Raw genomic sequence first — 15,519 nt, 5'->3', positions numbered from 1 at the left:
TTCTGTGAGATGTTGCAGTGAGTTACTGAACTCAAAATGGTAGGTAGAGTACTGAGGGGAGGTGGAGTAGTTGATGTTGTAGATGATGGAGTGATATATCAGTTTGGAAAAGATGGGTATTTTTTAGCTCTAACCTCCACCTCATAGGAACGAGTTTTTGCTGATCCTTTTAAGAGAAATTTATTCATTTACTCTCCTAAAAACCTCTGTGGAGTTGGCAGCTTATATAATCAAACTCCTTGTCAATTTTAAGGCATGGCCCTCCCAGCAGGACCAGAAACCAAATAATCCCAAGTGGACTGCAGTCACTCAGTCATATAGTGTGGATTTTCAAACAACTATTTGAATAGCAAATCAACCAATCCCTTCAAGGTGAACCAAATCGACCAATCACAGGGCAGACTGCAGCCCAACCAATCATTTCTGGCAGAATTACAACCGCAGGGCCAGAAAGGACATATGTAAGAGAAACCCACTGCACAACACTTGCCATGGCAGGATGTGCAGTGTGGGGTTTACGCTTAACCTTAATTTGGTTTTTGCCCTCAATACTGCTAAAATCTTGTAATATCCTGAATAACTGAGGTGATTTCGTTATCTAGGCCAGTATCTGAGGGCTTGTGCTAACGGGTGGGGGTTGTCCAAGCCAGAAAGACTACCTCATAGCCTGATATCCGCTGACCTTAAGGAGTGAGAGTAATGATTCAATCAACCATGCCTATGCATTGAGGACCCAATCATGACTACATAATGAAGCCAATAAAAGTTCTGTGTATGGAGGTTCGATGGGTGTCCTGGTTGGTGAAAGATGTCCATGCATATGAGGGGGTAACAAATGCTTTGGGACATGGACCCTTCACGTTGTGAACCCTCCCAGATCTGGCACTGTGCATGTTTGTTTATACCTTGGTGTAATAAAGCTATAACCCTAAAAACCTAGGTATAGTAATTTCCAGGAGTTCTGGTGCTGTTTCAATGGATTATCAAATCCTCGGGAGTAGTGGAAGTCAGCAGTTTAGAAATGAGGCATCTGGGGATCAATAAGCTATAGCTGGTACCCTGAGGGGGTCAAGGGAACACACCCAAATTTGTAGCAATCAAGTCAGAAGTGAAGGAGCCCAGGGGCATACCAAGCTCACAACTGGCTTCCTGAAGGGATCATGGGAAAACTTTGAATGTGCAGCCAGCAGTTCAGAAGCAAGGTGAGTCCTGGAGCCTCCCGAGGTTGCAGCTGGCATCTGAAATCTTAGGCTGAAAGATAGTGTCCTTGTGACTTGTGAGATCTGGCCTAGCTCTGAGTAGTTAGGGTCAGAGAAAGATGTGCTGCATGGGTGGCTGGCGTCAGAACAGAACAGCAGCGAAAAACGAGGATTTGGTCCCGTGATTATCCTCATAGTTGATGTCAGAATAGTGGGGATTCCGAGATTCCCACACATGCAGATTCACAGGATGAGCGGAGAGGGTGGCGTGGCTTACAGATCATCTATTCCTCATGCTTTGCTAGAAAGTGGTCTGCCCTGAATTCATCCTGGTGGTGAGGGGAGCACTAATCCAAGCTGTAGGGCAGAGCCCTGGTGGCACACTGGTTAAAGGCTCGGCTGCTAACCAAAAGGTCAGCAGTTTGAATCTACCAGCTGCTCCTGGGAAACTCTATGGGTCAGCTCTACTCTGTCCTTTAGGGTCACTATGAGTTGGAATTGACTTAACAGCCTTTTTTTTTTTTTTAGGGCAGAGATGTTCAAAATAAAGTGTGCAGCAGAAAGCCCTGGTTATAAATGCAGAGTGCTGGGCCCCAGACCCCGAGAGTCTACTCCAGGCGGTCTGGGATGGGACCCAGCCATGGGCATTCCTTTGCAAGCTTCGGAGAGGCTCCTGAGGCTGCAGCCTCAGACAACACTTAGACAAGTCCTGTAATGTTTTCTGCTTTCAAGTATGATGATGGTTGGCTGTGTTCAGTATACTCAAGTCTTGCCTCATATGACATCTGCCCAGAAAAGCCTTCCCTGAAAATTCTTACTAAAATACGCCTCCATTTTACTATCTCTATTTTTTTTTTTATACTTATTAGGCTTTATTTTTCTTCATAACGGTCATGCTTCCTGATGTTTTATCATCCACTTTACTGTAAGTCTCTCTTGCTAGACTGTAAGGTTCATAGAGGCTGTTTCTTTGCCTGTTGTGTTCACTGCTGTATCCCCAGCGTGTGAAAAAACGTGCTTGGGATAGTCATATTGCTTGACATTATTTCTGAATGAGTGAATTTACTCACTAACCCAGGATTTCACAATGAATTCTGAGACAGCCTCTGCATGGCAAATTCCAATATCTTTTCCTATGAGCAGGACTCACTGTAACTTAGTGTATGCGATTAAGGAAAGGAACCATGGATAGAAGACAGAGGCCAACAGCCCCGCTCCCAGCAAAGTGTGAAGGAATGATGAAGATCGAAGAAATCACGTCTCACATCAGCAGGTCGCCAAGGACACAGGATCTTCGAAATGATGGCACCTCTCAAAGGTGATATAAGGGTTCAACTCTAAGACAACTGTAAGAATGGCACAGCAGTATGCCACCTCCTCTAACTTCACACGGGGCAAGAATCGTTATCAGCATAAACAGCTCAAGGCTGATTCCTATGAGGCAGAGGTCAGATACGCCTTCATCCTCCAACCATTTTACCAATTCTGACAACAACCATCCCTCCAGTGGTACTCTCTACTTCTCTGCTGGGTTTGATAATTCATTACAATGGCCACACAGAACTCACAGACAATACTCACAGTTATGGGTTTATTAGGGTATTAACAGTTTACAATTCAGGATCAGAAATGACTCAGGATACAGTTCTTTGATCAGTACAGCTTCTTCTCAGGTGTGCCACACGCAAGCCACTCTCTGGCCCTCGTCCCCTCGGCCCATCCTCTATCCTGTTCGGGTGTTACAAGGTCTTTAGCTCCTCTAATAAGTGCCTGGAGGTATCCCACTCTACCAGCAAGCCTCCTGACCAAAGACCTCGGCTCTCTCGCTCTGTGGTCCAGGAAGCTCACAGCACTGTCTCCTGCCTCTGCTGATGCCATTTCTCTGCTACTGCTTCTTGCCATCTTCAATGATATATCTCTTTCTGTCTCCTGGGTCAATGAGGGTCTCAGCACAGACATCCTATGGTCTAAAGGACAGTCTCTGCTCTAGTCTCTTTTTCATAGTGGTAGTCAGGTTTGACTCTGCTCTGGGATTGGCTCTCTTTTAAGCCTAGTGGGATGGTAAAACTTACCAATCCCCTCATTAAGGTTTCACACACCTTATCTGCATGGTCCCACTTCCATAAGCATGCCATGCATCTTATTTACATTATCATCAAGCTACCCAATTTTTTTACCACTGGGGGGCCACAAGGACCTTATTTGCATAGTCCTAGGAGGGTGTGACTCAAGTCCCACCTTTACTCAAGTCCCACTCTTCCCTGGTGTAAAAATGAGGTGGAAAACCATCTGATCTCCTTTAGCTTCACAAGAGGGAAAGGAGAAACAAGATTCACAGCCCATGACTGATTCCTATGAGACAGAGATCAGACATGTCTCTTCTCTTTACCACCTTTACCAGTTCTGATACCAACCATTCTTCCCAACTCTCTACTTCTCTGCTGGGTTCAATAATTCACTGCAATAGCCACACAGAACTCACAGACAATACTCACAACTATGGGGTTTATTAGAGAAGTAACAGGCCACATTTTAGGTTCAAGAACACTCAGGATACAGTTCTTCCATCAGAATAGCTGGTTTCCAGCTGAACCCTTGGCTTCTGTCCCTGCTCGGGCAAGTGTGACTAAGCACTTCTAGCTCTGCTGATAAGTGCCTCTAGGCACCCCACCGCATCAGCAACTCTGGCCTGAAGGCACTCAGCTCTAGCTCCATGGTCAGCAAACCTACTTCCACCAAGTGCCCAGATGCAACCTACTCCTCCAGCAGGCTTCCTGCCCAAAGGCATTCGCTTTCTCACTCTGTGGGGTGGGAAGCCCACTGGGCTGTCTCCTGCTGGTCTCTCTTGCTGCTATTTCTCTGCCACCCCTTCTTGCCATCTTCAGTGTTACAGCTCTCTGTCTCCTGGTTCTAGGAGCTTCTCAGCACAGGAATCCCAGGTCCAAAGGACACACTCCACTCTTGATTTTTCTTCCTTTGTGGTGTTGTTTCTCTCCTTCCACCTCTGTGGTGGCTCATTTTCAGACTAGCAAAATGACAGATGGCAGAACTGAGGAATCCCTTTGTTAGGGTCCCATCTATCTTATTAGTATGGTCCTACCAAATCATTTGGTGGGAGTTACATGACCATGGTGAGAAAGGCCACATAAAAGCAATCCATCACACCACAGGCCACCCTTTGACTTTTCTAGCCATGGTTCTTTCACACTTGAAGGATAACTTCCCCCTCTCAATCATTTTACCAGTCCAAAACAATCATTAACAATTAGTCCTTCAGAAGGGCAAAAGAGTCCTAAGGTTGAGGTTACTCAAGTACCAGCCATTCAGGTCTGCTGCAGGTGTGCACCTGATCTGGTTAGGTTCTCTAATACTTCAACTTGTCTTCACCCTTTCTGGCCTCTGATAAAATTTAACTGGGAGAAGATTATTCCCTTGGTTTGAGTCTCTCTCAAGGTATCAGCATACTGTTAGATTTTTTCCCCTGCTGCATAACTCATTTATTCATTCCTTTATATTCAGCTATTCTCCTTCCTTCAATTTGTCATTTATTTTTACCCAAACTTCGCCACTTTGGGAAGGAAAATTAGGTTGAGCTGCTGTGCTAGTCCAGTTTGGTGGCAGTAAGTCCAGTCTAGCAAGCGCTTCCCCCCTAGTCCATTCCTTCACACTTACAACTTCTAAAATTACAGTTTTATAATCACAATTAGCCCTGTTAACAACATTCGCAAATGAATCATATAATCCTATCAGCATCTTCCCCCACCCTCTCTTCACCAGACCCACCAGGAAAAGAGGAATCTATTTAGTGGGGATCCTTTGTCCTTCTCATTGAGTGTAAGCACACCCATTAAAGCATGTAAGCCAGTCACGTCATGCCTTTATCTCCCCTCATTTCAGACAGCCAATTTCAAAACTGCTCGTCCCTATCAAACCAGTACTCTAAGCATGTTCCTTGGTCTTGAAGAATCTCCTGTTCCCATAAAAACGATGAACGCCTGCATCCATACGCAAAGTCCAGTACAGAGCAAGCTATCAAATTTGCAGCAATCTATACCAGCTCAGTGTCAAACATCTTTCTCTTCATTCAGTCGGATTCTGGTCAGCTCATTTCTAGCCATCCAAGCTAGGTCACAAAGGGTACTAGCACTAGGTTTTAGAGTTCACACACACAGCCTGGTGATTCAGACCAGATAGCCCCTTCTCTCTCTCTCTCATCCCTATACCCTTGGGCTAGGTCAATGGGCTCCACCCATAAACTTAGGAGTCCACAAAATTCCCTGGATTTCTGACCAGCCAGCCCTTTCTCTTTCTCTCTCATCTCTAGTCCCTGTGGGCTAGGTCGAAGTGTGCCAATGGAAAATGTTGAAACTCAGTGTGTCTCTTCGTTGCTGCACTTTCCCCACTTCCACTCATGAGTGGACCCAGGTAGTCACCTGAGGTGAGCATACCAGACTGTCTTCTTGCCAGCTCCCTTTAACTTCCAGTCCTAGAAGAGTGTTCTAATGGGCACTAAGTTTTCCTGACTTAACGTACCTAAAGGCAAACCACTTGCTCGAAATTAAAAAAGGGAAACAGCTATTTTTCCTCGCAGACCCTTCCTTCAAATGCAAATCTCCTATTCTCTCAGTAGTTCTCTTGTCTTTTCAAATGCAAATTATGGGTGGGGCTCAGGTTTCCCATCTAAGCCCCCACTCTATACACAGGGCTACTGCATTCAAACAGCCTGTGTTTCCCTTGGGCAAATCCTAGTTCCCCTTAAAGAATATCCAATCAAGTACTGGCTGAAGGTGTAATCTCTGTAATCTATAATACCCAATATTCATTCTATCATACATTTAGGTCTGCTTTACAGCACTACAAAAAAGTAACCAAAAACCAAACCCACTGCTGTCAAGTCGATTACAACTTATAGCGACCCTATATGACAGAGTAGAACTGCCCAATAGGATTTCCAAGGAGCAGCTGGTGGATTCGAACTGCTGACTTTTTGGTCAGCAGCCAATCACCTAACAACTGCACCACCAGAGCCCCTTAGTAACACTAGGTAGGGGAAACATTCAATATCCATAGTACACTCAGATAAACGCATAAACCCCTTTTAAACATTTCAGTTTCATCTTCTCCATACCTTAACTGTCTTCCCATTGATATGTTTATGGCATTGTGCCTCTGGCTGGGTGGAACCAGTAGACCCTGGCATTCTTATCAATCATCTCCTTTAACCAGCATGTATTTTGCTCAAAGCAATTCCCGATGTGGCTTTTCTTCCCTCAGCTGAGCATAACTTTCCTTTCAGTCATTACAGGTAACAACAACCGAAGTAACCATTTAAGAATCAAAAGTTTCATTTCATAACATGGAGGAAGAATCTGGAAAGCATTAGGCTGAATAAAATTAGTCAGTTGCAAAAGGACAAATACTGTATAAGACCACTATTATAAGAACTCGAGAAATAGTTTAAACAGAGAAGAAAATATTCTTTGATAGTTAGGAGATGGGGGAGGGAGGGAGGAAGGGAAAGGGGTTTTCACAAATTAGATAGTAGATAAGAACTATTTTAGGTGAAGGGAAAGACAACACACAATACAGGAGAGGTCAGCATAACTGGACTAAACCAAAAGCGAAGAAGCTTCCTGAATAAACGGAATCCTTCAAAGGCCAGCATAGCAGGGGCGGGGATTTGAGGACCATGGTTTCAGGGGACATCTAAGTCAACTGGTGTAATAAAATATATTAAGAAAAAAAATAAAAAAGTTTCACTTCCCAAGCCCCTTCACTCTTTCTCTTACAAAGTCCCATGCTTCCACAAATCTGAACCCATTACAAAGAATCCCGCTTCTGACACCAACTATAGGGATGGCGTGGTAGCAGTGCCTGAACTCCTCTAACTTCACAAGGTGGAAGGAGAACGAAGATCAACAGCCCAAGACTGATTTCCTATGAGGTGGAGGTCAGACATGCCTCCTCTCTCCATCTTCTTTACCAATACTGACAACTGTCATGGATTGAATTGTGTCCCCCCAAAATATCTGCCAATTTAACTGGGCCATGAGTCCCAGTATTGTGATTGCCCACCATTTTATGTGATTTCCCTATGTATTGTAAATCCTATCACTATGATGAAATGAGATGGATTAGAGGCAGTTATACTGATCAGACATACAAGATTAGTGTCTTAAGCCAATCTCTTTGAGATATAAGAGAAGTGATCAGAGAGACAGGGGACCTCATACCACCGAGAAAGCAATGCTGGGAGCAGAGTGTGTCCTTTGGACCTGAGGTTCCTGTGCTGGGATGCTCCCAGACCAAGGAAAGGCTAATGACAAGACCTTCCTCCAGAGCTGACAGAGACAGAAAGCCTTCTGCTGGAGCTGGTGCCCTGAATTTGGACTTCTGGCCTACTGGCCTGTGAAAATAAACTTCTCTTTGTTGAAGCCATCCACTTGGGTATTTCTGTATAGTAGTACTAGATGACTAAGACATCAACTGTTCCTCCCATGGCACTATCTACTGCTCTACTGGGTTCAGTAATTCACACAGTTCTTCGAGCAGGACAGTCTGTTTCAAGCTGGCCATCAGCTTCTGCTCCGGCTCAGGCAAGTGTTACAAAGCTCTGTTAGCTCTGCCAATAAGTGCCCCTTAGGTACCCAACTTCTACAGAAAGCCTCAGCCTAAAGGCGCTCAGCTCTAGCTACATGGGCCACCAAATGTACCTCCAACCATGTGCCCAGAGGCACCCTACTGCACCAGCAGGCCTCCTGCCTGATGGCACACAGTTCTTGCTCTGTGAGCCAGTAAGCTCACCACACCGTCTCCTGCCAGTTTCTCTGCCACCACTTCTAGCTATCTTCAGTTTGAAACCACTCTCTCTCTCTGTCTGTTTTGGTCTCCTGGTTTCAGGAGCTTCTCAGCACTGGGATCCTAAGTTCAAGTGGTGCACTCCACTGGTCTCTTCTTCCTTGGTGGTGGTGAAATCCTTTCCGCTCCACCTCTGCAACAGCTCTTTTTAAGCTTAGAAGGATAAAATTTACCAATCCCCTCTTTAGGGTTCCATACATCTTATTTGCATGGTCCCACCCCCACAAGGGTGCCACACATCTTATTTATATTAGGAAGCTATCCAAACCCCTTGGTGGGCCACAAACACCTCATTTGCATAGTCTCCCTAGTCATTTGGTGGAAGTTATAAAGATTATAGCTAGAAGGAGCATTTAAGTAATTCATCGCACTGCAATCATGTAAACCAGTGCTCTCTGAAAATTTTCTGGATGGAAATGATGGAGATTTCTTAGCATATATATTCCAGCCATATATAGAGCTAGAAAGTTTTGCTCATTGTTTGTAACGTCCAATTGGGCAGGCAGTAGTCACAGGTAGCTTCTGAACACATGAAATACGGCTAGTGCAATTGCAGTGTGATGGATCACTTTTACACGTCATTTTTAGTCATCGTCTTGTAACTCTCACCCAAGTAACTGGGAGGGACTATACAAATAAGGTAATTGTGGTCCACCAGGGGGACTGGATACCTTGCTAATAATGCAAATAAAGTTCATGCTACCCATGTGGGGGTGTGACCACGCAAACGAGGTCTTCGGGACCTTAAAAAATGGATTGTTTAGATTTGCCATCCTGCTAGTCTTAAAATGAGCCATCTCACCCAGAGGTAGGAGAGGATCTCACCACCAAGAAAGACAAGCAAGGAGTGTAGCACGTCTCTTGGACCCAGGATATCAGTGCTGAGAAGCTCCTGGAACCAGAAGACCAAAAGAGCTGTAATATCAAAGATGGTGAGAAACAGCGGCAAAGAAACGGTGGCAGCAAAACCAGGCAACTGACAGGAGATAGCCACAGCCCACAGAGAAAGCTGAGCACCTTCAGGCAGGAGGCTCGCTGATGGAGTGCCTCTGGGCACTTGGTGGAGCTAGGCTTGCTGACCTACGCAGTTAGAGCTGAGTGTCTTTGGGTGGAGGTTTACTGGCAGAGTGGGGTGCTTCAGGGTACTTAGAGGCAAAGCTAAAAGAGCACAACTGAGGCTGTCCTGATAACGAACTGTATCCTGAGTGTTCCTGAACCTGAGTTGGAACCTGTTACTTCCTGAATAAACTCTATAACTACGAGCATCGTCTGTGACTTCTGTGTGGCCATTGCCATGAGTTATCAAACTCAGCAGAGAAGTAACAGTGCTATGGGAGGGATGATTGGTGTCAGAATTTGTAAAGATGGTGGAGAGGGGAGGCATGTCTGACCTCTGCCTCATAGGAATCAGCCTTGGGCTGATGCTGATGGTGATTCTTTCTCCCCCTTGTGAAGTCAGAGGAGGTCGGATGCTGCCATACTGCCATTTTTACAGCAATTAAGAAAATGACTTTTGTTTTTTATTTTTTTAATTAAATTTAAATAGTCACAAGTTACTACTATCAATTTATAATCTGTTTAGGTTTAAATAGTCAGAAAAACTGTCATGGAATTTATAATAACTTGGGGGTTAACAGTCACAAAAACTATCAAAGAATTTATAAATCCACCTGTTGAGATAAGGCACGGACATTAAAAAATCACTGTTTCCTAGGCTGGTTAAGTTCCATTAAAAGGAGCCCTTCCCCCCAAGAGTCCATGTGTAGTTAAATGGTTAATACACTCATTTATGAACCCAAGAGACTGAAGGTCCGAGTCCACCCAGAGGCACCTCAGAAGAAAGGCCTAGCCATCTACTTGTGAAAAATCAGCCATGGAAAACCCTAAAGCACAATTCTACTCTTAAACACATGGGGCCATCATGAGTCAGAACTAACTCAATGGTAATTAGATTTTAACAAGAAATTGTCCTAAGAAGTTTTTAGCATTTTCTAACTTTTAAAAATTCTAACTTAAACCTATTGTACAAATTATTCCATGTCTATTTCACCCGATGTAGATACTGCATCTAAGTGAATAATTTATAAGAATCGGCACAAAGGTTGTTCCTATGAGGCAGAGTTTAAAGATATGCCAAATGTCCAACTTTTCCAGTTGCTGTACCACTCCATCATCTTTAACATCAACTACTTCTCTTCCCCTCAGTACTCTCCTTCCCATCTTTGGGCTCCATAATTCGTTGCCAACATCTCACAAAACTCACGAATCATATCAACGAAATGGCTCACACAATTGTGAAGGCTGGCAAGTCCCAAATCCATGGGTCAGGCAGAGGCTTCTCCTGACCCCATGGCTGTAGGGGCTGACGAACCCAAACTGGCAGGTCAGAACACAGACTGCTGGCTCACAAGGCTGTGGAAGCTGATGAATCGTCAGACAATAGGCTGCCAGCCCAAGGGGCTGCAAAGGCCAGTAAATCCCAGAATTGGCAAGTCAGGTGGCAAGTCGCTGGCTCAGGTCCCAAGAATTGGAGGTTAGACAATCATGAACCGTATGCAGGATCGAGATGCAGAGGAAGAAGAGTGAGCCCCCTGCCAGGACACCCACATATATACCTTGGATGCAGGCCACAGCCCAGGGAAGGGCATAACTTGGGTAAGGGTGGGACTTGAGTTATGCCCTCCTGCAGGCTGTGACTCAAGATACACCCCACACAAATCGATTCCTGCCTTATTAGTATGTAGAGGTTAAGATTTACAACACATCAAATGGAGGACAACCATACAACACTGGAAATCACGGCCCAGCCAAGTTGATACATAACCCCAACTATCACAGGTTCCATATACCTTATTTGCACAATGCACTCAATCACTTGTGTGTGAGTCATCAAGACCACGGCTAGAAGGGCCATGTAAATAATTCATTGGTCCACAGCATCCTTTCATCAGATTAGCAAGAGTATAAAGATCCCACTTATATATGATTCAAGTTGATGCTCTTTCCAAGATGTCATGGGCTCCTGGAAAACAGGGCCACGTACAAAGGACATATGTGACAAATACTTGTTGCATTAATGAATAAACTCAATGTAAAACTAGTTTTTCTTTTTCTGCATAATATAAAGTCCTATTATGTATGGTACACAACCTGGTTTTCAGTTCATCTTTCTTTCTGATCTGGGGAAACTGAACCGATATATACGTGCCCCATATCCCACCAATTCAGTATTGTCCCTTTCCCACCAACCACCTTCTATGTGGTTTTTCATTTAATTGGCACAATACAAGTGACGTGTGTTTGTGTTAACATCAGAGTATGTCTCTATACCAAAGCACATATTTACACAGGATGAGTGTAACAGATTTCCCAGTCTCTGCATTCACATCATTTACCTCAGGATACACTTTGTAGCCATGCAACGAGTTAGAAATTTTTGCTCAAGCCTAGTCCCCAGTGAATATACCTAAGTTTATCCTACAGGTTTGCCATGCAATTCACCACTTTTATGTGGCCTTTTTCGCCATGGTCTTGTAACACCCACCAAATAGAACAGTGCGTATAAGGTGTTTGTGGCCCACTAAGGGGATGTGACGGCTTGCTAATACTGCAATTAAGGTGCATGGCACACGTGTGGGGGTGGGACCATGCAAGTAAGGTGTATGGAACCCTAATAAAGGGATAGGTTAGTTTTGGCATTCCACTAGGCTTAAAGGGAGACATGGGGAGAGAGAGACAGTGAGGTAGAGAGGAGCTATAACAGAAGACACAGAGGGTCGGCAGAGGCAGCAGAACTAGGACAGAGGAGAGCTATAACACCAGAGACGGTAAGAAGCACCGGGAGAGAAATGATGGCACCAGTACCAGGAGATCAGCAGACCAGCAGGAGACAGCACGGTCTGCTTCCGGGCTCACAGAACGGGAAACCTAAGCACCTTCACACATGAGGCTTACTGGCAGAGTGGGGTGTCTATGGGCACTTATCAGCAGAGCTGAAAGAGCTCTGTAACATTTGCCCAAGCCAGGCAGATGCCGAACTGAGTGTCTGAGAGGCCGACAGCCAGAGAGAGATGTGCCTGCAGGCACAGCTGAGAAGAGGCTGTCACGATTGAAGAATTGTGTCCTGAGCATTTCCAAACTGAACCGTAGCCCGTTACTTACCTAATAAACCCTGTAATTGTGAGTATTGTCTGTGAGTTTGGTGTGGTCATTGCAATGAACTATGGACCCCAACAGAGAAGCAGACTGCTGTGTGATGGACAGCTGGGATCAGAATTGGCAAAACAGTTGGAGGGAGGATGCATGTCTGACTTCCACCTGATAGGAATCAGCCTTGAGCTACTGCTCTGGATTCTCCTTCACCCTTGTGAAGTCAGAGGTGGCCAGATGCCCCACCACACTTTTCTTAAACGGTTTTATGTGACATAAAATAAGACGCAATTGAGCAGTGAAGGCACTACCACATTCACTGCATTCATAAGGTTTCTCTCCTGTACAAATTCTCTGTTATCTCCTGAAGGTTCACATCTGGCAACAGGTTGTCCCACAAGGACTATGTTCCTATTAGTTAGGGGCCCACGGACTATGTTCCTATTAGTTAGGGGCCCACAGATGTTTGCTGTCTCAGCTGCCACAGAAGGCATTTGCACAGTCACTGTACTAACAGGGCTTTTTTCCTGGATGAGATCACTGGTGTGTGATGAGCTGTGACTTGCTGTGGAATGATTTTCTACCTTGATTGAGTCTACATGTTTCTCTCTTTTGTGTTTTCTTTTATGTGAATAAAAGTTAGAAGCATAGGCAAAAGTTTGTCCATAGCCATTGGAGCCATCTGGTGTCTCTCCTGTATGAGATCTTTGATGCACAATGAGCTTTGGCTTCGTTTGGAAGGCTTTCCAACATTCATTGCATTGAAAGGGTTTCTCTCCTGTGTGAATTTTTCGATGCCTGATGAGAGTTGCCTTCTGGGAATAAGATTTTCCACATTCACTGCACGAAAAGGGAATCTTCCCCGTGTGAAACCTCTGATGTGCTATGAGGTAAGACTTCTGACTGAAGCTTTTACCACACTCACCACATACATACGGTTTCTCTCCAGTATGAGTTCGCTGATGGATAATGAGACTTCCCTTCTGGTTGAAGCCTTTTCCACATTCACTGCAGATATAGGGTTTCTCTCCAGTATGAGTTCGCTGATGAATAGTGAGATCTCCCTTCTGGATGAAGCCTTTCCCACATTCACTGCATATATAGGGTTTCTCTCCAGTATGAGTTCGCTGATGAATAATGAGACTTCCCTTCTGGTTAAAGCCTTTACCACATTCACTGCATATATAGGGTTTCTCTCCAGTATGAGTTCTGTGATGAATAGTGAGATGTGTCTTCTGGATGAAGCCTTTTCCACATTCACAGCATATATATGGTTTCTCTGCCATATGAGTTTTCTGATGTTTATTGAGCTGTGATTTATGGAGATAGGCTTTGTCACATTCTGTGCATTTATAAGGTTTTTGTCCTTTATGAGTTGTGTGATGATGTTCAATGAGCTTGAACTTTTTAAAGAAGGTTTCCCCACATAGGCTACATCTATACGGTTTCTCTCCCGTATGAATGACTAGATGCTCAATGAGGAAAGACTTCCTAATGAAGGTTTTCCCACATTCACTACATACATGTGGTTTTTCTATTTTGTGAGTTTTCTGATGCTTAATGAGTTGGGACTTGGTGCTATTTGATTTTCGACTCTCAGGAAATTTCATTTCATTACAAAATTGCTCGTGATCAGCATGGAGAAAGGTTTTCTCATCTCCATTATGCTCAATAGAGTTCACTACTTCATTGCTATTGCTCTGGTTAACTGCCGCTGAAGTTAAATTTGATTTCAGAGTTTTGTCACATAAGTCAAACATATCATGATTTTCCCTTAAAGGAAACTGAATTTTGTGCTGCTGGACGATAGTTTCCAAGGCATTATATTCATAGCATTGCTCCATTATGTCCATCCTTCTTTCTTTTTGTGAGTATCCAAGCAGACGATCATCAGCTTTCCGGATTTCTAGGAAAGAAGAGAACAATGAATCCTACCATTGGCTTGATTCAGAACGAAGCTATTTAAAAAAATATATTGGTGGAAGGCAGATCTTTAGTGACAACCCTCTGATACGAGTGTAAATAAAACACCATACTTAATGTTCCTTTGGACATGTTATCAGGAGGGATCATGCTTGGTAAAGCAAAGGGTCAGTGAAAGAGAGGAAGGCCCTCAATGAGATGGATTGACACAGTGGTTGCAACAATGGGCTCTGACATAGCAACGACTGTGCAGATGGCTCAGGGCGGTGTTTCCTTCTGTTGTACACACGTCACTACAAGTCGGAACTGACTGGATGGCACCTAACAATAACAATGTTCTTTGCACTGTGATAAAAATACAGCATTATAAACAACCCAGGCAGTAAAGCAGCTAGCGTAGAAACAAGGTTTGATTATACATAACGAACAGTTAAAGATTTGGTTGCTTCTTCAAAAGGCCTTGTAAAACATGCAGAGAATGTAAAATACGAGAAGTCACAGTGACCCACACAGACCAAAGAGGTTGTAAGGCCTCCTGATCCCACTTGGTGAAGGACAAATTCATTCTTTCTGCAAATCCTTACTGAAAGACAACTATACACCAGGAATAGTTGCGTATATGAAGAATTCAGAACGTTACCTTTGGGATAAAACAATTTCACATGTACATAGTATACATACTGGGGATATACAAACGTATTCTTGATGTTTATGGAGACTACATTCCACTTTGGTAAACCTCTGGAAAAAAAAGCAAGGAAAGCCATAAAGAAAGTAGCTGCAAATTGTGAAAAGTGGTTTTTATGAGAGGGCCAGCCAGGGATGGAGGAAATGAGGATACATTTTGAATGAAGAGAAGCCTCACTGATGAATTCATTGTTGCCAGGGTAGGAAAAAGAAAGCAAGAAGTAAAGAGTTTCTGCTAAGTATTTCGCTTTGAGCCACAGGGTACTAGTGTCTTCTAATAAGATGAGGAATATCACTGATGTATAGACTGTTTAAGAGAACATTATGAAGCATATCAACTTCAAGATAGTTATTACATACCCAAGTACAGATATGAAGAAATATGAAAGGTGAATAAATCTTGACTGGAGGTAACAATTTAGAAAAATTTAGTATTTAACTATGATTTAGAGACAGAGACCAGAATAAGATCAAGTTCAGAGACCATGTACATTAAAAGAAGATGAACACCAAGATTTTAATCATTCTAACATTTACAGCTTTGGAAATAGAAAATCCACTGAGGGACTAAAATGAATACAGTGGTACTATTGATGATGAACTAAGAGAAAGATTAGAATTAGCATGGGACTAAGAACTCAATTTGGTTTTTGTCTTTATCCCTTAAAAAAAAAAAAAAAACCCAAACCCATTGCCTTTGAGT

General features: G+C 43.7%; 1 protein-coding gene across 2 annotated transcripts in view; it reads right to left on the bottom strand.

Annotated features, from left to right (window-relative positions):
- Positions 1-240: 240 nt before the first annotated feature.
- LOC100670026 (zinc finger protein 613-like) overlaps positions 241-15,519 on the bottom strand; it is a 31,188-nt gene continuing 15,909 nt past the window's right edge. Inside the window, exon 6 of one of the 2 annotated variants that reach the window (XM_023543388.2) lies at positions 241-14,112. In XM_023543388.2, the coding sequence (XP_023399156.2) occupies positions 12,473-14,112 (1,640 nt within the window). In that variant the 3' untranslated portion in view covers positions 241-12,472. The remainder of the gene's footprint in view (positions 14,113-15,519) is intronic. The other variant, XM_064294147.1, reaches the window with a different exon arrangement.

Source organism: Loxodonta africana, chromosome 11, assembly GCF_030014295.1.
Source record: "Loxodonta africana isolate mLoxAfr1 chromosome 11, mLoxAfr1.hap2, whole genome shotgun sequence".
NCBI lineage: Eukaryota > Metazoa > Chordata > Mammalia > Proboscidea > Elephantidae > Loxodonta > Loxodonta africana.
Note: the sequence above shows the minus strand (reverse complement) of the source record. Positions and strands in the feature narration are given on the sequence as shown.